Source organism: Haliotis rubra, unplaced genomic scaffold (assembly GCF_003918875.1).
Source record: "Haliotis rubra isolate DU_JTF1 unplaced genomic scaffold, ASM391887v1 Scf191, whole genome shotgun sequence".
Classification (NCBI taxonomy): domain Eukaryota; kingdom Metazoa; phylum Mollusca; class Gastropoda; order Lepetellida; family Haliotidae; genus Haliotis; species Haliotis rubra.
In genome coordinates, this window is record NW_025765903.1 from 509814 (window position 1) to 535277 (window position 25464).

The window sequence follows — 25464 nt, forward strand, 5'->3', positions numbered from 1 at the left end:
AATTCTGTTTGGTTGCTGGAAGTTGGTTGGTTGGGATGGTTAATGAGTGGCGTTGGGTTTAATGGAGACGTAATGTTTGGTGATCTTGAGAACTGATGAAGGGCTTTTAGGGACGTTGGAACATGTGTTCTCATGAGAGATGGTGATGGGTGGAGAGAATGAGTGAAAGCTTTTGGGATAGAAGACGGAGGATGGGTTGTAAAGACGTAGGATGGGTTGTAGAGACGTAGGATGGGTTGTAAAGATGTAGGATGGGTTGTGGAGACAGAGGATTGATTGTAAAGACGTAGGATGGGTTGTGAAGGCTGAAGATTGGTTGTGCAGACGAAGGATTGGTTGTAAAGACGTAGGATGGGTTGTAAAGATGTAGGAGGGGTTGTAAAGAAGTGGGATGGGTTGTAAAGACGTAGGATGGGTTGTATAGACGTAGGATGGGTTGTGGAGACAGAGGATTGGTTGTAAAGACGTAGCATGGGCTGTGAAGGCTAAGGATTGGTTGTGGAGACGAAGGATGGATTGTAAAAACGAAGGATGAGTTGTAAAGATGTAGGATGGGTTGTAAAGAAGTGGGATGGGTTGTGAAGATGGATGATGGGTTGTATAGACGTATGATGGGTTGTAAAGACGTAGGATGGGTTGTGAAGGCTGAGGATTGGTTATGGAAATGTAGGATGGGTTGTGAAGGCTGAGGATTGGCTATGGAGATATAGGATGGGTTGCAAAGACCGGGGATGGGCTGTGAATCAGTGTAAGAGTTAAATTTTACGCCGTTTTTATAAATATTCCAGCAATATCACGGCTGGGGACACCAGAAATGGGCTTCACACATTGTACCCATGTGGGGAATCGAACCTGGGTCTTCGGCTTGACGAGCGGATACTTTAACCATTAGGCTACCCCACCGCACCAGGATGAGTTGCGAAGGCTGAGGATTGGTTGTGGAGACATAGGCTTGTTGTAAGGACGGGTGGTTGGTTTAGAAGACGGGGGACTGGTTGTGTGGAATACACATAGGCTGAGGAAACGGATGATAGTTTTAGTATAAATCTGAGATATGAGGTAACCTAAACATCACACGACCATGATTCGTGGTATAAAGCAATATAAAATTACAGATTTATTGGAGACATAACCGTACATTTCTGGACACTTGGAGATGCGAGGCATCCGACGATTACACAAGAAAGTAGTCCAAACACTGCACTACGCCTCCAGGCAGTCGGAACAGATGGTAGAGCTGTTGAGTCTGATGACGCTTCAGGACACACGTCCATTGAAGATGTCAGCCTTCTCCGCCACGGCAGTGTCTGCGGCGCCTACATCGTTGTAACGATTTACGACCGCTTCTACAGCGGCGCCGCTTCCTGGTATCAGAGCCCCGACTGTGGCCTCTCCTTCTTCCTCGCTCCTTCCGCCGTTTTCCACGCCACTTCCGCTTATGCCTCTTCCGGCGCCGACAGGAATCTGCAACAGTGGGACTTTAGGTTAGCGGGACCTACATCACTGTATCGGAACTAGATTCCAGTCCACAATCGGCTTGACCTACATCAACGTATCAACACGTTTCTACAGCCAGCGGGACATCCACTTTATATTTTAGTCGGAATCATATATTGGATTTCCTGAGTATATAAAAGTTTTTGTGGCTTTTATTTACATTCGTTCTCTAAAAAATTTACTTCAGTTATTCTTTATGTACAGACGGCATAACTACATCATCATCGAAACCCGTGAAGATCCGGGTTAGAACTGATCTTCAGCAACCCATGCTTGTCGTAAGAGGCGACTAACGGGATCGGGTGATCTGACTCGCTGACTTGGTTGACACGTTATCGTATCCCAGTAGCGTAGATCGATGTTCATGCTGTTGATCACCGGATTGTCTGGTCCAGACTTGATTATTTACAGACCGCCGCCATATAGCTGGACTATTGCTGAGTGCGGCGTAAAACAACACCGACTCACTCACATCCCCATCGCGGTGGTATATAGAAATACAATCAAATATCTTTGTGTCGAACTCAGATGGGTCGAACTTCCGGTTGTCTCGCAATAAAAGATTGTATGCTTCTTTATTCAGCCTTTTCCGGTTGTGTCGTACCTAAGCTAACTCGAAGTATTTACGTACGTGGGACCTTTCAACTTCGACTCGGTGTTGACCGTACAAGAGGCTTACCTCTACAAGCTCCGCGAGCACCTTGACACCCGCGTCGCTCTCGAAGAGGGGGACACGCAGTTCCCCCATTGGGTGACGGAGACTCCAGGATGCTCCTGGACCGTACACGAAACCGCCGCCGTTGGCCACATCCTCTTCCCCGTTGTCGGCATGCGCTCCACGTTGTCCACGGCCCCACGAGACAGTCCACTGTGGGAAGACGGGACACAATGTGATATAGGGTACCAATACAAACATGTTCACGAGTCTCCGGGCCGTGCCAAAGGCTGAATATGCCAGGAAATGTGGGTACATACGTGAGAACCACTTGGTGAAGTAACATGGAGTATAATGGACTGTGTGTTAGTATGAGAGTGCGTGAGTGTTACTGAGTGTGTCTTACTCTGTGCGTGTGTGTTTGTGTGTGTGTGTGTGTGTGTGTGTGAGAGAGAGAGAGAGAGAGAGAGAGAGAGAGAGAGAGAGAGAGAGAGAGAGAGAGAGAGAGAGAGAGAGAGAGAGAGAGAGAGAGAGAGAGAGAGAGAGAGAGAGAGTGTGTGTGTGTGTATCTGTCTCATTCTTTATAGTGCAGGGTTACCTTTCACAAAGCGTTCGTAATGTTACGACCTGTCGTAACTCTATAGTTTTTCATAGGCTTACAAATGTCGTAGCGCTACGACTGTTTTGTAGATCGGGACCCAGGATCACTGAGACGCCATCCTGCAGTCAAACATAGACTCTGTAGATCTATACCAGTGCAGGAAATAGCGCTTGCCAGGCGGTCCGCTGCCTGTTAGTGTTTGGCGGGCTTACAACTTTATTTTATTGCCAGCCCTGTGGGCAGTACATTTTCCAAGGGTATATATTTGATCATGTCATTGACTACGGGAAATATTTCGAAAATAATTTACAACTGTGGTAGCTAGACGACGTATGTATAGTTCATGATCAAACAAACCATAACTTCCACAGATCACTCATCCTACCCATTTATCTAACACTAAATGTGGTTGGTCTAGAGAATGCTATCAGCCAATGAACTATGTTGTTCTTTTCTAATAGTATGTAACAATCACACATCTTCGAATATTTCCGTGAGCAACATTGTCCGCCGTTAACAACGGACAACAAGATCACCCGAAGAGGTTGCGAATGATCAAATGTGGCGGCGCCCATAGTCAGGTCTGTGAGTGTTTAGGTCATAATGCTACGTAAATTCCTCCTACTCCCAGAACCTCTAAAACCCCCACAAGAAGTCGACAACAAACAACAAAAAAACAAGGAGTATGATGCGACAAAGAGGGAACGGATAATTGTCCCATCGTGGAAAGTAGAGTTTGACTGGCTTACAGTTGACGATAACAAGGGCAAAATGTATTGTCAAGTTTGCAGGTCTGCGTATGGTCCATTAGCAACACAACAAATACCATTTAAATTTCGTAAGAACACAAACGGTAGTTATGTATCTCGAAGCACAAATCTGAGACATGATGCCCTGGTAATCACCAACGCTCAGGACACAAAAATGACATTGAATGAAACAAAGATAAATCTACCAAGGCTGGGGGCAGTGTAGCGGAAAAGCCGTTGCAAACTTTAAATGCTTCTGCATTTAATAACTCTATTTGCTTTTGCACATGTTTAAGTTTACCTCACTACAAGTAGTTCATTAATTATATAATTGTAACACCTTATCTCAGTTTCCTATTTTTAATACAGGGCCTGTTACATGTCAACACGACCAGCAACATTTTTTAGTTATCAGCCCAGTGGGCTGCCTGGATTTTTAAGGAGTTTCAAACACTGTGTATACCCTGACTCAGACCTTATAGTTTTTATCCTATATGGCGTCTGTCAATGCCGAGTCTCCAGGCATTCCAGTGAAACAACAAGTGCGCAATTGGGAACATCTTCACGAGGACTTCTTAGTCGCATTTACGAACTACCGATATTCAGACTTTCTAAGGATCAATACGGTATGCGGAGACAGGGAAACAACAAATATCTCACGACACTTCACTCCGATATTCTCACTCAAACTTTGAAGAAACGAAAAAACGAAAATACTAACCTCTACTTCTACACTCTGACGAGTAGTTGGCGAGGTGCAGGCCGGTGGGGCAGGAGTCGATGCAGTCGCCCCTGTGTGCTATGCGTGGTCGGTAACATCGCGTGCAGTACTGGCGCGTAAAGCAGGATCGGCAGTGATTTACTTGACACTCTGGGAAAATAATTTCATATTTAAATATGTCCAGATCAAGTCAATATTCTGAAAGGCAGCCGTTTACACGTACTACCGGCCTTAACACCGATAAACATACAGATAGAGGCACACTAGCTTGAGACTATGATCCCAGGTGCACACATGAAGGTAGGCATCCAGGTACATACAGGTAGATCGCACATACAGGTACACCTAACGACCAGGTACATACAGTTAGACCTTCACATAGATACAGGCCTCAAAGTGCATACAAGTAGACCTCACGTCGAGGCACATACAGGCACATACACCTTAACATACACCAAGGTGGACCTCCAGGTGTATATAAGTATTACATACATACAGGCGGACCTTCAGATGGTAGACTTCACAATCAGCTACATACAGGCAGACCTCCAGTTATATTCCTGTACAACTCATGCAGGTAAACCTCGACGTACATACAGATAGACATAATATATACAGGTGGGTCTTAATATACATGCTGGTGTGAGTGAGTGAGTGAGTTTAGCAATATTCCAGCTATATGGCGGCGGTCTGTAAATAACCGAGTTTGGATCAGACAATCCAGTGATCAACGGCATGAGCATCGATCTACGCAAATTGGATACGATCACATGTGCCAATCAATCAACCACCTGATCCCGTTAGTCGCCACATACGACAAGCATGGGTTAGCCTACTATGTGTTGGCCTACTCAAGGTGACCGCCTCCGTGGTGTAGTGGTTAGAGCGTCCGCCCGGAGAGCGGAAGGTCGTGGGTTCGATCCCCGGTCGCGTCATACCAAAAGACGTTAAAATTTGGTACTTGTTGGTCCCTGCCTGGCGCTCGGCATTAATGGCTACATCAAGGACTGGTCGGCTCGGAGTCAGTATAATGTGTCTGAGTGGGGTATTCATGCTTTACTGCGGCATGGTATCTCAGTGGGCTAGCACTATAAAACCAGCTTCAGTCTGGGCTAGTACAAGCAGCCGCACATACACATACACACGCATGCACGTCGTCATATGAGCGAAATATTCTCCAGCGCGACGTTAAACCCAATTTCACCTCGCCTCACCTACTCAAGGTCAATTCTAACCCGGATCTTCACGGGTCTCACATATATACAGGTGGACCCCCTGACAGGTTTACAGGTCACAAGGTCACAGAAGTGGATTTACAGGTACATGTAGGTTGGTTTACAAGTCAGAGGTGGATTTACAGGTACATGTAGGTTGGTCTACAAGTCAGAGGTGGATTTACAGGTACATGTATAAGTAGATACAGGTTACTTTGAGATATTATTTCCAGGCAGGTGTCTGGCGATTCTTCCACGAGCAACTTACTGACGCATCTGTTGTGGAAGTGTTGACGGACGCCAAAGTAGCCCGGGGGACAGCTAGGTGTGCACATGCCAGTCTGGCGCATGTTCCGGCGGTACAGGAACAGGAAGTAACGTCTCTCGCACGTCAAACAGCCGTTGACAGCAGAACATGACGTACAGCCTCGAGGACACATAGGGTAGCGTCCGATCACAGCTGAAACACACCAGTAATCAGGTTATGTCACAAGGTTTCAACCTTTACTCACTGAGATCCCAATAACGTGCCCCCACAGAGTTGCGTCCCTTGGCACGGCAGGAAACTATGATCATGGTTCGGACCGCAGTTCGCCTTGATTACGTTTCTAGGTTTGTCAGCAACATAACTCGTGGACTTCGTCACAGTGGTAAACGTCTTAGACCAGCATCAACCCAACTCTCTTACTCACTTTATTGCAATATCCCTGATACGTGAGTTTTTAAATACAAATCCAACATCCAACGTTCTACCCCGTCGGGAACGTTGGACCTAAGTAGCTCAGGGCCTAAATCCCGAATCCACACACTGGATATGAAACCAGAGTTCGTGGACTCCAAACCCAGATTAAATCAAACAGTTTGATGGACAAATTGTGTTTTGTGGGTAAAAGCTCGAAATACATGTGGTCATGCCACCCACATTACTTATCAACGGTTTAATAGAAACCCATTTAAAATATTCAAGATGGCCAGCCATTTCCACGATGGCAACTGTTTTCGGCAATAAAATCTCGTTTAAATAGTCAAAACATCTATAGAAGGAATGATTAACAGGACACTACTGGTTTGCAACATGGGAACTTATTGCAAATGGCCCCTAACTTCAAAGGATCGTCCTGACTTAAAATACACGATCTAAATGTGATTGTGATCGGCTGTTTGTTGTTACCGAGCCTGATTGTTTGTTCCACAGCACACCTATATGACCTTGGATATTTGGTTCTCGTCTGTCGCCCAATCGTTAATCCTTGAAGCAGTTCCGACTGTTACTTCTCTTAAACTCTTCTCAATCGATGTTTCATTTAAAACCATTCTGCTTCAAACCTTTTGATCACGTCGCGATGGAATTCGGACAACTTTTTTTAAAGTACGCCCAAGTCCACATTCTTTCTCCTTCATCGTCACTATACATCTTCTTTTCAACTATTTATGATACCTCCGCACTTTACTTTGAATACAGTCAAACAGGTCCCAATTTCAGCCATGAGTAAAAGGTCTGGGAAATCAATTGCATATTCAATGAAGTTAGCATTATGTCTTTAAGACGGGATCAGGCTTCTTTTTCTGTGATTAATGGCTTTGATCTATGTAAAAACAACATTTGTGATTGATTCTTTTATTGATTATTTTTGGACCAAAACGTTTTTATTTCGATTCCCCTTTATTCAAATGGTGGAATTCCTTTGATTCTCGTTTGCTTGTTTGGAATTGCGGACAGCTACAAGGACTGTAACACATATATTCTAATATTAAACATATTTGTCATGCCATAATATACCTTAGTGCTAATTAATTTTGTAAAGAAATATAGAACGTCAATGCCAGAGAATAACCAGTCTCGATAATACGCCTAAACAGATTCTATTGTGGGTTAGGGTCAAATTAGCAGTTAGAATTACATGAATGGATCATTGAAAATATTGATGACACCGGGAATTATGAGTTATGTCCATGCTCAACCAGAAGTTGGTCGTCATCAACTACCATTTCCTTGATAGACAGTCGATCCCGATAGAGAGTGAGTCCCAAACTTTGTAAGATTTTGATATTTCCAAGTAGTAAATGTTTATGAAATCGACTTGTCTTATAAGCTGAATGGTCATGGATTATAACCTCTATATCATTTCGTCATGACACATTATATTTTATTTACATTTGAAGCATTTCTTGACAGCTCTTTCGGCGCGAATCGGAAAAGCCGAGAAATCGACCACTTTCGATGTCTTTACAACATTATCAATTGAATTCATTTCACGTATTGAGCATTTTTAGGCTAAAAGACGTTATGTAGCCGCTGTGTCAAAATTTTAACTTCTGTTAAAACATGCAATCTTAGATATTAACGAAAACAATAACTGTACGCGCTGATGGTAGTTGCTTCATCACTGTACGGGTTGTTGGTTTCTTCACCCTCAAAACTGACTTGGTAGGTACAGCTATCGAATTCTGATTCGTTCCCTTTCCCTCTAATGTAGGTCACTATTACAACGAAAGGCTATACTGAGATGATCTGTTCGTTTGCTTTCAATCATGGGGGGAAGTTTCCATTGTTATTATTGCGCGAAGAAATCAGAATTTTGTAACATTTGTGTAACCACCATCCACATTATGTCATCAAGTTTTGCCAAAGGATGTCTGACATTGACTGTAAAAAAATAAATCTTTAAACCAAAACATTTTAAAATATAATAATTCCTTTAGAAATCCAAAACTGTGGCACCCATTTACAGTGACCTTGAGGGTTGAAGATATAGGGCCCCCGTCAAAAAAGAAACAGAAGGTTGATGAGAATAACACTGACCACGACGTTGCGCGCAGCAACACCAGCAGTCGCTGCGAAACAGTTGTTGATACAGAGGAGGATGCCCCGCCGAGGTCACTGAACCTCTTCCAGGTGTCATTTCAGTATTGAAAGAATCGGGGCGCCTTCCCAGGTTGTAGATTGGTAACGTCATGACACAACGTTGTCACAACGTTTGTACATATTTGGCCTTTTTATAACGTTGCAAATTTACGTTCAGGAAACGTTATGCTTAGGGCTCCTCACAACGTAATAACAACGTTTCTTATAACTTGGTGTCACAGAGTTTTCTGCAAAACCTTTCAGATTCTTTCTTTACTGTTCAGCTACAACTTCAGAAAACCTGCGACCAAAACAACATGCAAATTGACGAATAAACATTGAAGTGAATTTCATCACTGGAGAAACTTTTCAACTATTAACGTTAAAAAGAACGTAAGACAAATATGTCATTCAATACACAAGCTGCATGCTTCAAACCAAGGTCCTACCTCAGTTGATAAATAACACGAAACCAACTACCCGTACAGTACCTTTTCAACAACCCGTACAGTTGATTTGTTTACATGAGCAACTACCATCGGCGCGTACAGTTATTGTTTTCGTTAATGCCTCAGTTTGTATGTTTTGACAGAAGTTAAAATTTTGACACAGCGGCTACATAACCTCATTTAGCCTAAAAATGCTCAATACGTGAAATGAATTCAATTGATTTTGTTGTAAAGACGTCGAAAGTGGTCAATTTCTCGGCTTTTCCGATTCGCACCGAAAGACGTGTCAAGACATGCTTAAAATGTAAGCACAATATAATGTGTCATGACGAAATGATATAGAGGTTATAATCCGTGACCATTCAGTTATAAGACAAGTCGATTTCATAAACATTTACTACTTGGAAATATCAAAATCTTACAAAGTTTGGGACTCACTCTCTATCGGGATCGACTGTCTATCGAGGAAATGGTAGTTGATGACGACCAAGTTCCGGTTGAGCATGGACAGGGCTTACCCCCTGTGTTACCTGTAGACAGACGGAAGTCCCAGGGATATGGGGGAAAGGAGTGATGGGTAATTATTACAAATGTTAAATTGGGAATTTAACTGTCCATACTACTTGGAAATATCAAAATCTTACAAAGTTTGGGACTCACACTCTAGCTGGATAAAAATTCCAATTCAGCCATTCTAACTGAAGACCATGTGCTTAGCTGTCTTATATTGTTTTATATTCCAAGTGAATGTCTTGTTTTACTGGTTGAAAATATTGCGATTGGTATGTGTTCTTAAGTGCAATATTGTGTACTTCGGTTTACTTCCCAAGAAACGAAGCAGCCGGGATACCGAACCCAGTCAGAGCGGGTGGGTGTGCACTCAAGTGTAACGGCTGGTTCATTTGCAGATGCCCTCACGGGTCATTGTGTGTGTATATATAGAGATGTTGGGTTTTGTAAATACATGCTCATTTTTTGTGTATAACATTTTGCAATCAGCAGACATCATAACATGTCATGTGTTCAAGTATCACACCTGCCTGTCTGTGTAATTACATAATGTGACAGAGACCGAACTCGGGCCATAAATCAATGCATTTTGTTTATGGTGTATAGCCTGATTGGTGTTAAGTTCAAATTGCATGTGGTCAGTGATAGCAGCTGTGTATTGAATATTGTCATTAGCAGACAGGCAGGCAGACACACAGGTGTCAATAAAACAAGACTTTGAGTTTAGTCTGTGACAACGACATATCTATATCACAGTTAGAAATTCTGTCCACGCTAAATAATGACATTGCTTTTAAGTATCGAACTGAGAAAGTGACTCGATAAGAAGAACGTGTGGTGAAATAGACAAATGAAATTATATAAACAGTTAATTTACTGTCATAACATATAAAAAGCTCGCGCCTGTGAGATATCAACAAAACATTAGAAAAATAGCTCACACCAAAGCCTTCACCGAGTATTCACCGGACAACAGCTTCCAAGCTGCGCGAACCTACTTCACTGCGCACGTGCTATAAGCGCAGCCCAGCTGTTGAAACCCGTTTTCCCCAGAAAAGTCGGGGGAAAATTAGTGAAACGTTTGAACTCCGATTTCGCGCGTTTTTTTTCATCGCGTTATTTTTCAACTTTATAAGTTGAATTTGCATTTTTGATGATTTGTTTCGGTAAGTCCATACCGAAAGGTATCAGAATCTGCAAAGTTGTGTTTTACGTTGCATGTGACCTTTAAGCTTCTAAAGTAGTGGCCTTGATCTTTCACGGCAACCATTTACAATCACAAGACACAAATATTCCGAGAAGCCAACAGGTCCTGTTTCAAGTAAGAAGACTGTTTTTGTGCGCATACAGTCGAGGGGCCTTGGAGGCATGGCTAAACTACAGGCGTGACTCATGTCTGAAGTAATCATTGAAACACTCGGCTGGCGTTCACACTTAAGTGGTTATAAAACTTGAACCTTAGACTGGAGATGTTGAACTGTTAAGACCCTTTATAGCACTTGAAGGAAAACTATCTCTTTCTGGTATCTTCTTAAACAACAACAACAACAACAACAACAACAACAACAACAACAACAACAACAACGACACTGTTACAACAACTAGAAGTTGTATGGACACAATGGGACCTGAAACAACATTTAACACCAACAACCTCAGCACAACAACACCCCTGTTACAACACTTAGAGGTTGTATGGGGTCAATGGGACCTGAAACAACATTAAGAAGTTGTTTTCGGGGTTCAGTGTCAGACCTGGTACCCGGTAACATATGCTTTTCGTAAGAGGTTATATAATGTATCGAGTGGTCATCCCCTGTAGCTTGGCTGATGGTATATCACCGTTGTCATAATACTAACCATTGGTTCCCATGGTAGAGATCGACGTCACATAGCTGAAATATTGCTGGGTGCGGCGTAAAACAACAAACAAACGGACTCTTTTGAATGACCTGACATTACGGAGATGAACTGACTTCATCAGATGTGACACAACAGATATGCGCTGACTTCAGATGAACTGACCTCATCAGATGTGCCACAACAGATATGCCTTGCCTTCATTTGAATTAACACTACAGATATGCATAGATGTCATCGGACCAAACAATAATTATATACAGAGATATACTGACCTGACAAACGATATATGTACATATATATATAGAGAGAGAAAGAGATCTATATTTACTTACTTCGCCTTGTTCTTACTTGAGGAGTGTCCACCTTCAGTATGTTCGTACTCTGGCCCGGATCTCCAAGTCTCCATGTCTGGGACCCAGAGGTTGATATCCAAGCTGGGTCTGCCATCATGTTTGTGACAATGTCGTGGTCGTCGACGATGTATGTATCCCTCTTCCCCCGGGTCAACTGACTTGATTTACCCTTGTCATGGATCATTAGATGTCCCAATGTCTGTCTCTCCTGCACCCGATGTCCAAGTACGTCTGTCTGACCCCCCTCCACCAGATGTCCCAGTGGGTCTCTCTGTCCCTCTTCCACCACATGTCCCAGTGGGTCTTTCTGTCCCTTCTCTACCAGATGTCCCAATGGGTCTCTCTGTCCCACTTCAACTAATTGTCCCAGTGGGTCTGTCTGTCCCTCCTCCACCAATTGTCCCAGTGGATCTGTCTGTCCCTCCTCCACCAATTGTCCCAGTGGGTCTCTCTGTCCCATTTCAACCAATTGTCCCAGTGGGTCTGTCTGTCCCTCCTCCACCAATTGTCCCAGTGGTTCTGTATGTCCCTCCTCCGCCAGATGTCCCATAGGGCCTCTCCGCACCTCCTCCACCAGACGTCCCAAGGTGTCTGCCTGCAGCACCTCCACCAGACGTCCCAAGGTGTCTGCCTGCAGCACCTCCACCAGACGTCCCAAGGTGTCTGCCTGCACCACCTCCACCAGACGTCCCAAGGCGTCTGTCTGTTCCTCCTCCACCAGACGTCCCAAGGTGTCTGTCTGTCCCAGAACGGTCAGATGTACACACACAACAGCTAGCAGTAAGTGCATAACGAGACCCCAGGGTCACTCGCGAGCCCCTTGGGTAGAACCGAACACTCAGGTCATTTACCTTCCTTCAAACTCCAAACAGGTAAGCTAGGCACATGACGGTAATGACATCAGCTGTAGCGTGTGAAGTGATACTCCAGTCGTACACATAATCACCCTCAGCTTCACGGCTCTGAGTGTGCCAGGAGTGAGGCCGGGACACCAGATTGACTGTGACAGCCCGCATACCCGACTAACGTCGTCACTCTTGCTTTTAGCATTTTTCGCATAAGACATATTTATAATCGACACATCTTTCATGCACGATCGCAGATGGGATAAGTCGAACCCCGTTCCGTGTCTAAAGGTAAGACAATTGGTTACAGGCAGTCTGAATGAAGGTATGTTAGGGATGAAGTGATGTGTTGAAGTGAGGCGAGGTGTTAGGTAGATCCAACTTTATAAAACGTAAACGGGATTTGGGATTGTTCATAAGTTGTTCGTGAATAGGAATTCCCCTTTAGGCATATTTGGGGGGTTCGGTTATGAAGGCGTTGGGAAAATTTGAACAGTTTTAAAAGTTTGGATTCTGAAAGTTGAGAGGATACAATGGCCCCATTGCCTTAATTCAGTTCTCTGAGCACACGCCAACAACTTCATCATCCTCAAGGGTCTCTTCTAGCTGCACACTCTTCCACTGCCGACTTGTACAAAGTATATCGTGGTGGGCCTCTTGGCAGCCAGAGAGAACTTAAACAACACTGATTCGTTCATATTTCTATAGCTAACGTGTCATCGAGCATTCTTAAACCTCTCTTGAGAAGTATATATTTGAAAGATTTAACAACTGTAATATGGAAGAAGTTTGGGTTCTTCAAGTTCTGTTTAGTTGTGTATATCTTGTGTTACAATTCCGCTGTCAGAAACATGCTTCCTCCTTTTTGAACGTGTGTGTGTGTGTGTGTGTGTGTGTGTGTGTGTGTGTGTGTAAATTTGTGTGTGTGTATGACTAATGGGTGTGTGTCAAATCAAAAGTCTGTGTGTGTGTGTGTGTGTGTGTGTGTGTGTGTGTGTGTGTGTTTTTGTTTCCAGGTACGAGCTTATAAATTTATACAGTTTATGACTAATGGTTGGGGCATCCAGATCCAAGGTCTGTAGCTTACAATATAGTGTTACTGGGTATCTAAATATGGGCTTTTATATTCCTTGTATTCAAGGGTAATTATTGTGTTGAACATAATGTTTCCAGATACAGGGTAAATTGTGTTATGGGGTATCCAGGGGCGGTGGGTATTGTAGAATATTTAGGCAGATTATGTTATGTGGGATTCAGATACGGAGTATATTGTGTTACAGGATATCTGGACATTGGGTATGTTGTGTCATTGGGTATCGAGATACGGGTATGTTGTGTTATAGGGTATCCAGATACGGGTTATGCTGTGTTATAGGGTATCCAAATATGGGGTATGCTGCGTTATAGGGTTTCCAGATAAGGGGTATGCTGTGTTATACGGTATCCAAATATTGGGTATGCTGTGTTACAGGGTATCCAGATAAGCGTATGCTGTGTTCTAAGTTACAGATATGGATATGTTGTTATGAGTTACACGGGTATGCTGTCTTATAAGTTACAGACACGGGTATGTTGTGTTATAGGGTATCCAGATACGGGGTATGCTGCGTTATACGGTATCCAAATATTGGGTATTCTGTGTTATAGGGTATCCAGATACGGGGTATGCTGCGTTATAGGGTATCCAGATAAGGGGTATGTTGTGTTATAGGGTATCCAGATACGGGGCATGCTGTGTTTTAAGTTACAGATATGGGTATGTTGTTATGAGTTACACGGGTATGCTGTCTTATCAGTTACAGATACTGGGTATAATGTGTTATAGGGTATCCAGATACTGGGTATGCTGCGTTATAGTGTATCCAGATAAGGGGTATGCTGCGTTATAGTGTATCCAGATACGGGGTATGCTGCGTTATAGGGTATCCAGATACGGGTACTTATACGGTATGTTTTGTTTTCTATATTCGGCATCTACACACGGAGTTGCTGGTATATATCTTCACTAGCCGCGGGCAGAAGGTTGTAGATGGGCGGTAATAACACGCTTATCTGATGTGGTCTCAGGACTCGCCTCTCTACCAGCCCCCACTCGACCCCTCAGGCAGGTATACACGCTGTCATTAAATAAACCAGTGGGAAAACAGTGATCACTGCAGCAGGCGGGGAGACTAACACGACCAATCTGGGAGATACGTTTGAGACAATTACAAACTGATTCAACACTGGATTTTAGTCTCAGTTGATATCTACAAGGCTTACAATCTTAACTCTGAATAGCGTGCAGAAGATGGAACAACTTATATATCGGTGCTTGTGTACAAGGTATAGACTCTAGGGTCTCAGGTACACGTAATAGGTACGCTAATTACTTTAAGAATCAGTGGTATGTGCATAGTATAACACTTTAAGTATCAGTGGTATGTGCATAGTATAACACCTTAAGTACCAGTGGTATGTACATAGTATAACACCTTAAGTATCAGTGGTATGTGCATAGTATAACACTTTCAGTATCAGTGGTATGTACATAGTATAACACTTTAAGTATCAGTGGTATGGACATAGTATAACACCTTAAGTATCAGTGGTATGAACATAGTATAACACCTTAAGTATCAGTGGTATGTGCATAGTATAACACCTTAAGTATCAGTGGTATGAACATAGTATAACACTTTAAGTATCAGTGGTATGTGCATAGTATAACACTTAAAGTATCAGTGGTATGTACATAAGTATAACACCACCTTAAGTATCAGTGGTATGGACATAGTATAACACCTTAAGTATCAGTGGTATGGACATAGTATAACACTTTAAGTATCAGTGGTATGGACATAGTATAACATAACATCAGTGGTATGGACATAAAGTATCAGTGGTATGTACATAGTATAACACCTTAAGTATCAGTGGTATGGACATAGTATAACACCTTAAGTATCAGTGGTATGGACATAGTATAACACCTTAAGTATCAGTGGTATGGACATAGTATAACACCTTAAGTATCAGTGGTAAGTATAACACCTTAAGTATCAGTGGTATGAACATAGTATAACACTTTAACTATCAGTGGTATGTACATAGTATAACACATTAGGTATCAGTGGTGTGTACATAGTATAACACCTTAAGTATCAGTGGTATGGACATAGTATAACACCTTATGTGTCCGTGGTATGTACATAGTATAACACCTTAAGTCTCACTGGTATGGACATAGTATAACACCTTCAGTATCAGTGGTATGTACATAGTGTAACACCTTAAGTATCAGTGGTATGTACACAGTATAACACATTAGGTATCAGTGGTGTGAACATAGTATAACACCTTAAGTATCAGTGGTATGGACATAGTGAAACACCTTAAGTATCAGTGGTATGTACATAGTATAACACATTAGGTATCAGTGGTATGAACATAGTATAACACCTTAAGTATCAGTGGTATGAACATAGTATAACACCTTAAGTATCAGTGGTGTGTACATAGTATAACACCTTAAGTCTCACTGGCATGTACATAGTATAACATTTTAAGACTTTAAGTATCAGTGGTATGAACATAGTATAACACTTTAAGTATCAGTGGTATGTACATAGTATAACACTTTAAGTATCAGTGGCATAAACATAGTATAACGCCTTAAGTCTCACTGGCATGTACATAGTATAACACTTTAAGTATCAGTGGTATGAACATAGTATAACACTTTAAGTATCAGTGGTATGTGCATAGTATGACACCTTAAGTATCAGTGGTATGAACATAGTATAACACCTTAAGTATCAGTGGTATGAACATAGTATAACACTTTAAGACTTTAAGTATCAGTGGTATGAACATAGTATAACACTTTAAGTATCAGTGGTATGGACATAGTGAAACACCTTAAGTATCAGTGGTATGTGCATAGTATAACACCTTAAGTATCAGTGGTATGTACATAGTATAACACTTTAAGTATCAGTGGCATAAACATAGTATAACGCCTTAAGTCTCACTGGCATGTACATATTATAACACTTTAAGTATCAGTGGTATGAACATAGTATAACACTTTAAGTATCAGTGGTATGTGCATAGTATGACACCTTAAGTATCAGTGGTATGAACATAGTATAACACCTTAAGTACCAGTGGTATGAACATAGTATAACACTTTAAGTATCAGTGGTATGGACATAGTGAAACACCTTAAGTATCAGTGGTATGAACATAGTATAACAGCTTAAGTATCAGTGGTATGTACATAATATAACACCTTAAGACTCAGTGGTATGTACATAATATAACACTTTAAGTATCAGTGGTATGAACATAGTATAACACCTTAAGTATCAGTGGTATGTGCATAGTATAACACCTTAAGTATCAGTGGTATGTACATAGTATAACACTTTAACTGATAGTGGTATGTGCATAGTATAACACTTTAAGTATCAGTGGTATGTGCATAGTATAACACCTTAAGTATCAGTGGTATGTACATAGTATAACACCTTAAGTCTCACTGGTATGTACATAGTATAACACCTTAAGTCTCACTGGTATGGACATAGTATAACACCTTAAGTCTCACTGGTATGTACATAGTGTAACACCTTAAGTATCAGTGGCATGTACATAGTATAACACCTTAAGTCTCACTGGTATGTACATAGAATAACACCTTAAGTCTCACTGGTATGGATATAGTATAACACCTTAGGTCTCAGTGGTATGAACATAGTATAACACCTTAAGTATCAGTTGTTAATATGAATACAACGTATACCATCTTACGTCCCCGTGGATGTGTACAGAATATCACAAGGAACGAAACCTTTGTCTCAGTGGTTGTGTGGTACATCTAGTACACGGTAGCATATTTGTCTCAGTGACTGTATGGCACAAAGTATAACACCTTTGTCTCAACTGTTATGTACCACAATACATTGTGTATAATGTGTTGTTGCTAAGCAGTACAAGATATGAAGGTTGACTGATTGGTTCTGGTCCGGTTCCGTACAAACAACACCTTGCGTAATAGTATAATCTTTGCTAAGCTGATACCACAAATGCGTATCCACAAAATCTTGAGTCGATTGCACAAATTGTTTCGTTGTGACGAGTCAGTTCAATAGAATGGGCCTTTGAAAAAACTTTCTGGCTCAGCTACAAACAGAACAAGGTTATCACGAGACATGTTGTTCTTAAAGTGCGCTCTTTAATAGATATCAGAAACTTTGGAACCCAAGAGGCGAAACGTTCCTCATTGTCAATGTTTCTGTGATATAGGAATGTACTTTGTCCCGACAAACGCATTGTCACCTAGCAGTATGGCGCTAAATCTGTCAGTCGTGGATCTTCTTATAATGTCTTGTTGGATGTGGTATACAACATATTATATCCCAGTCTCTGTGACCACGGCAGTATTACAGCCCGATCTCTATGACTGGGTGGCACACATTATGTAATAACATGGTCTTTGTGGCTATATAGAATATATCATATTGCACTCTGGTTTCTCTGGGTATTCAGCACGCATGATGTAACATCGTGGTGGCTAGGAGTGAAGCATGCATTATATGACTCCCTGACCTGTACGACTGTAGCATGCACTAAATGTCACCCTCGTCTGTATGCCTGTGTAGCATGCATTATATTACACCCTGGTCTGCATGACTGTAGCATGCTTTATATTACACTTCGTCCGAATGACTATGTAGCATGCATTATATTACTCACTGTCTGTATGACTATGTATCATGCAGTATATTACTCACTGTCTTTATGACTATGTAGCATGCAGTATATTACTCACTGTTTGTATGACTATGTAGCATGCATTATATTACACACTGTCTGTATGACTATGTATCATGCATAATATTACTCACTGTTTGTATGACTATGTAGCATGCATTATACTATTCACTGTCTGTAAGACTGTAGCATGCATTATATTACTCACTCTCTGTATGACTCTAGCATGCATTATTTTACTCACTGTCTGTATGACTGTAGCATGCTATATATTACTCACTGTCTGTATGACTATGTAGCATGCTATATATTACTCACTGTTTGTATGACTATGTAGCATGCATTATACTATTCACTGTCTGTATGACTGTAGCATGCATTATATTACTCACTCTCTGTATGACTCTAGCATGCATTATATTACTCACTGTCTGTATGACTGTAGCATGCTATATATTACACACTGTCTGTATGACTGTAGCATGCTATATATTACACACTGTCTGTATGACTGTAGCATGCTATATATTACTCACTGTCTGTGTAACTGTAGCATGCTATATATTACTCACTGTCGGCATGACTGTAGCATGCTATATATTACACACTGTCTGTATGACTGTAGCATGCTAAATATTACTCACTGTCTTTATGACTGTAGCATGCATTATATTACACACTGTCTGTATGACTGTAGCATGCATTATATTACACACTGTCTTTATGACTATGTAGCGTGCATTTTATTTCACACTGTATGTATGACTGTAGCATGCATTATATTACTCACTGTCTGTATGACTATGTAGCATGCATTATATTACTCACTCTCTGTGTGACTGTAGCATGCTATATATTACACACTGTCTGTGTGACTGTAGCATGCTGTATATTACTCAGTGTCTGCATGACTGTAGCATGCTATATATTACTCACTTTCTGTATGACTGTAGCATGCATTATATTACTCACTGTCTGTATGACTGTAGCATGCTATATATTACACACTGTCTGTATGACTGTAGCATGCTATATATTACTCACTGTCTGTGTAACTGTAGCATGCTATATATTACTCACTGTCGGCATGACTGTAGCATGCTATATATTACTCACTGTCTGTATGACTGTAGCATGCTAAATATTACTCACTGTCTGTATGACTGTAGCATGCATTATATTACACATTGTCTTTATGACTATGTAGCATGCATTTTATTTCACACTGTCTGTATGACTGTAGCATGCATTATGTTACTCACTGTCTTTATGACTGTAGCATGCTATATATTACTCACTGTCTGTATGACTGTAGCATGCTTTATATTACTCACTGTCTGTATGACTATGTAGCATGCTATATATTCTTACTGTCTGTGTGACTGTAGCATGCTAAATATTACTCACTGTCTGTATGACTGTAGCATGCAGTATATTACACGCTGTCTGTATAACTGTAGCATACTATATATTACTCACTGTCTTTATGACTGTAGCATGCTATATATTACTCACTTTCTGTATGACTGTAGAATGCTTTATATTACTCACTGTCTGTATGACTGTAGGATGCAGTATATTACTCACTGTTTGTATGACTGTAGCATGCAGTATATTACTCACTGTCTGTATGACTGTAGCATGCTTTATATTACTCACTGTCTGTATGACTATGTAGCATGCTATATATTCTTACTGTCTGTGTGACTGTAGCATGCTAAATATTACTCACTGTCTGTATGACTGTAGCATGCAGTATATTACACGCTGTCTGTATAACTGTAGCATACTATATATTACTCACTGTCTTTATGACTGTAGCATGCTATATATTACTCACTTTCTGTATGACTGTAGCATGCTTTATATTACTCACTGTCTGTATGACTGTAGCATGCTAAATATTACTCACTGTCTGTATGACTGTAGCATGCAGTATATTACACGCTGTCTGTATAACTGTAGCATACTATATATTACTCACTGTCTTTATGACTGTAGCATGCTTTATATTACTCACTGTCTGTATGACTGTAGCATGCTGTATATTACTCACTGTTTGTATGACTGTAGCATGCTATATATTACTCACTGTCTGTATGACTGTAGCATGCTTTATATTACTCACTGTCTGTATGACTATGTAGCATGCTATATATTCTTACTGTCTGTGTGACTGTAGCATGCTAAATATTACTCACTGTCTGTATGACTGTAGCATGCAGTATATTACACGCTGTCTGTATAACTGTAGCATACTATATATTACTCACTGTCTGTATGACTGTAGCATGCTATATATTACTCACTGTCTGTATGACTGTAGCATGCAGTATATTACACGCTGTCTGTATGACTGTAGCATGCTAAATATTACTCACTGTCTGTATGACTGTAGCATGCATTATATTACACATTGTCTTTATGACTGTAGCATGCATTATGTTACTCACTGTCTTTATGACTGTAGCATGCTATATATTACTCACTGTCTGTATAACTGTAGCATACTATATATTACTCACTGTCTTTATGACTGTAGCATGCAGTATATTACACACTGTCTGTATAACTGTAGCATACTATATATTACACACTGTCTGTATGACTGTAGCATGCTATATATTCTTACTGTCTGTGTGACTGTAGCATGCTAAATATTACTCACTGTCTGTATGACTGTAGCATGCAGTATATTACACGCTGTCTGTATGACTGTAGCATGCATTATGTTACTCACTGTCTTTATGACTGTAGCATGCTATATATTACTCACTGTCTGTATAACTGTAGCATACTATATATTACTCACTGTCTTTATGACTGTAGCATGCAGTATATTACACGCTGTCTGTATAACTGTAGCATACTATATATTACACACTGTCTGTATGACTGTAGCATGCTATATATTCTTACTGTCTGTGTGACTGTAGCATGCTAAATATTACTCACTGTCTGTATGACTGTAGCATGCAGTATATTACACGCTGTCTGTATAACTGTAGCATACTATATATTACTCACTGTCTGTATGACTGTAGCATGCTATATATTACTCACTGTCTGTGTGACTGTAGCATGCTATATATTACTCACTGTCTGTTAACTGTAGCATGCTAAATATTTCACACTGTCTGTATGACTGTAGCATGCTATATATTACACACTGTCTGTATGACTGTAGCATGCTAAATATTACACACTGTCTGTATGACTGTAGCATGTTAAATATTACACACTGTCTGTATGACTGTAGCATGCTATATATTACATCCTGGCCCCGATTTCTCGAAACAAACTTAAGTCTGAGTTTTGACTTAAGTCTGAGTTTTTAGTCAAATTTGAGAAAACGCAGGAAAATGCATTTCCCAGAATAAACTGAAATCAATGTTAAACTCAAACTTAGTAGACAATTTGAGTTTGGTGGATAGATTACTTAAGTTGTTTGGGCTTTTTTTATTTAAAAAATGCAGTTGAGTTAAAAATTCAGCTGTTTCAAATTGTCAAACTCAGTTTGAAATTTGAGTAAAAACTTAAGTTTGTTTCGAGAAATCGGGGCCTGGTCTGAATGACTGTAGCATGCTATATATTACACACTGTCTGTATGACTGAAGCATGCTAAATATTACTCACTGTCTGTATGACTGTAGCATGCTATATATTACATCCTGGTCTGAATGACTGTAGCATGCTATATATTACTCACTGTCTGTATGACTGTAGCATGCTATATATTACATCCTGGTCTGAATGACTGAAGCATGCTAAGTATTACTCACTGTCTGTATGACTGTAGCATGCTATATATTACTCACTGTCTGTATGACTGTAGCATGCTATATATTACTCACTGTCTGTATGACTGTAGCATGCTATATATTACTCACTGTCTGAATGACTGTAGCATGCTATATATTACATCCTGGTCTGAATGACTGTAGCATGCTTTATATTACTCACTGTCTGTATGACTGTAGCATGCTATATATTACTCACTGTCTGAATGACTGTAGCATGCTATATATTACACACTGTCTGTATGACTGTAGCATGCTATATATTACATCCTGGTCTGAATGACTGTAGCATGCTTTATATTACACACTGTCTGTATGACTGTAGCATGCTATATATTACTCACTGTCTGAATGACTGTAGCATGCTATATATTACTCACTGTCTGTATGACTGTAGCATGCTATATATTACTCACTGTCTGTATGACTGTAGCATGCTATATATTACTCACTGTCTGTATGACTGTAGCATGCTTTATATTACTCACTGTCTGTATGACTGTAGCATGCTATATATTACACACTGTCTGTATGACTGTAGCATGCTATATATTACTCACTGTCTGTATGACTGTAGCATGCTATATATTACTCACTGTCTGTATGACTGTAGCATGCTTTATATTACTCACTGTCTGTATGACTGTAGCATGCTATATATTACACACTGTCTGTATGACTGTAGCATGCTATATATTACTCACTGTCTGTATGACTGTAGCATGCTATATATTACTCACTGGTCTGTATGACTGTAGCATGCTTTATATTACTCACTGTCTGTATGACTATGTATCATGCATTCCATGACACCCTGGTCTGTATGGCTGTAGCATGCATGATATTACAAGTGTATGAAAACGTAACATTGTAACACTTTCAGGCCTTAATGACTAAGTACATACATTACATTGCCCCTGGTGACTGTGGCAATGTTACATACACCATCATACACACTGGTCTCTCATAAATACGCATTATACAGCATATTACACTGGCATCTAGGACCATGTACGACATATCGCATTTCATCCTAGTCTCTGTGAACCACACATCATATTACACAATGGTCTTTTACCGTGTTCTCAACTGGGAAACCATCCACACTCTACGTGATAATGGCGTGATATTAATCTGTCATGTTCGCTTTTATTTCTACCCATTTCCTCAGCAACAATTGCTCCTGAACCCCGGTGTCCGTTTGTGTTTAGATTGAACCTTGTTAGTTATTGTTGTTGGCTGTAATTACAGTATCATCGCGGTGTCATGGTGGAGGGAAGACAGGTGCGTGTTTATGTAACCTACTTGGGGGTTCCTCACAAAGCATCTCTCAACTCCGGGGGACGCACACGGGAGCTAACAAAAACGACAGATCATACTCAAAGGAAACAGTAATTGTGATCATCATCCTGTTTTCCAAAGTGATCTTTTGAAGCAAATAATTTATAGCGAATCTCCTTTTATAATGTCTAAAATGCTCAATTGAGTTGAAGATGGTTCCATCATAATCATCATCATCACCATTATTATTGTTATTATGCCATAGATTTTCATGAACGTAAGCAAATGTTTAATGCTTTATTAAACGCCATGAATTGTTAAGTAAATGATTTCACAGATTAAAGGAAAATGACGTCCATGTACCCGGTTCAACTAGGAGATAAAATGTGGTATCAGTGTTAATGCTTATCGTATGCTAGTTAAACGTTCTAATCAAAAGGAATATGTGGGTAGCAAGTCTGACAGTTAACACAGTTTGGAGGAGAGGGAATATAGGGGTAGCAGGACTGGCAGTTAATACAGTTTGGAGAAGAGGGAATATAGGGGTAGCAAGACTGACAGTTAATACAGCTTGGAGAAGAGGGAATATAGGGGTAGCAGGACTGACAGTTAATACAGTTTGGAGAAGAGGGAATATAGGGGTAGCAGGACTGACAGTTAACACAGTTAGGAGAAGAGGGAATATAGGGGTAGCAAGACTGACAGTTAACACAGTTTGGAGAAGAGGGAATATAGGGGTAGCAAGTCTGACAGTTAACACAGTTTGGAGAAGAGGGAATATAGGGGTAGCAAGTCTGACAGTTAACACAGTTTGGAGAAGAGGGAATATAGGGGTAGCAAGTCTGACGGTTAACACAGTTTGGAGAAGAGGGAATATAGGGGTAGCAAGTCTGACAGTTAACACAGTTTGGAGAAAAGGGAATATAGGGGTAGCAAGACTGACAGTTAATACAGTTTGGAGAAGAGGGAATATAGGGGTAGCAAGACTGACAGTTAACACAGTTTGGAGAAGAGGGAATATAGGGGTAGCAAGACTGACGGTTAACACAGTTTGGAGAAGAGGGAATATAGGGGTAGCGGGACTGACAGTTAACACAGTTTGGAGAAGAGGGAATATGGGGTAGCAGGACTGACAGTTAATACAGTTTGGAGAAGAGGGAATATAGGGGTAGCAAGACTGCCAGTTAACACAGTTTGGAGAAGAGGGAATATAGGGGTAGCAGGACTGACAGTTAATACAGTTTGGAGAAGAGGGAATATAGGGGTAGCAAGTCTGACAGTTAACACAGTTTGGAGAAGAGGGAATATAGGGGTAGCAAGACTGACAGTTAACACAGTTTGGAGAAGAGAAGAATATAGGGGTAGCAAGTCTGACGGTTAACACAGTTTGGAGAAGAGGGAATATAGGGGTAGCAAGTCTGACAGTTAACACAGTTTGGAGAAGAGGGAATATAGGGGTAGCAAGTCTGACAGTTAACACAGTTTGGAGAAGAGGGAATATAGGGGTAGCAAGTCTGACAGTTAATACAGTTTGGAGAAGAGGGACTATAGGGGTAGCAAGTCTGACAGTTAACACAGTTTGGAAAAGAGGGAATATAGGGGTAGCAAGTCTGACAGTTAACACAGTTTGGAGAAGAGGGAATATAGGGGTAGCAGGACTGACAGTTAACACAGTTTGGAAAAGAGGGAATAAAGGGGTAGCAGGACTGACAGTTAACACGGTTTGGAGAAGAGGGAATATAGGGGTAGCAGGACTGTCAGTTAATACAGTTTGGAGAAGAGGGACTATAGGGGTAGCAAGACTGCCAGTTGATACAGTTTGGAGAAGAGGGACTATAGGGGTAGCAAGTCTGCCAGTTAATACAGTTTGGAGAAGAGGGAATATAGGGGTAGCAAGTCTGACAGTTAACACAGTTTGGAGGAGAGGGAATATAGGGGTAGCAGGACTGGCAGTTAATACAGTTTGGAGAAGAGGGACTATAGGGGTAGCAAGACTGACAGTTAACACAGTTTGGAGAAGAGGGAATATAGGGGTAGCAGGACTGACAGTTAATACAGTTTGGAGAGAGAGGGAATATAGGGGTAGCAGGACTGGCAGTTAATACAGTTTGGAGAAGAGGGAATATAGGGGTAGCAAGACTGACAGTTAATACAGTTTGGAGAAGAGGGAATATAGGGGTAGCAGGACTGACAGTTAATACAGTTTGGAGAAGAGGGAATATAGGGGTAGCAGGACTGACAGTTAGTTAACTTTGGAGAAAGAGGGAATATAGGGTAGCAAGACTGACAGTTAACACAGTTTGGAGAAAGAGGGAATATAGGGG

At 40.9% G+C, this 25464-nt stretch overlaps 1 protein-coding gene across 1 annotated transcript; it reads right to left on the reverse strand.

Annotated features, from left to right (window-relative positions):
• Window positions 1-1096: 1096 nt before the first annotated feature.
• Window positions 1097-12351, reverse strand: LOC124274455. Its single transcript, XM_046709818.1, has 5 exons — window positions 11437-12351; window positions 5706-5897; window positions 4224-4373; window positions 2177-2365; window positions 1097-1464 (listed from the first exon to the last, which is right to left on the reverse strand). The coding sequence occupies exons 1-5, from the start codon at window positions 12245-12247 to the stop codon at window positions 1283-1285; spliced, it is 1524 nt and encodes a 507-aa protein (XP_046565774.1). The 5' UTR covers window positions 12248-12351; the 3' UTR covers window positions 1097-1282.
• Between the last annotated feature and the right edge of the window lie 13113 nt (window positions 12352-25464).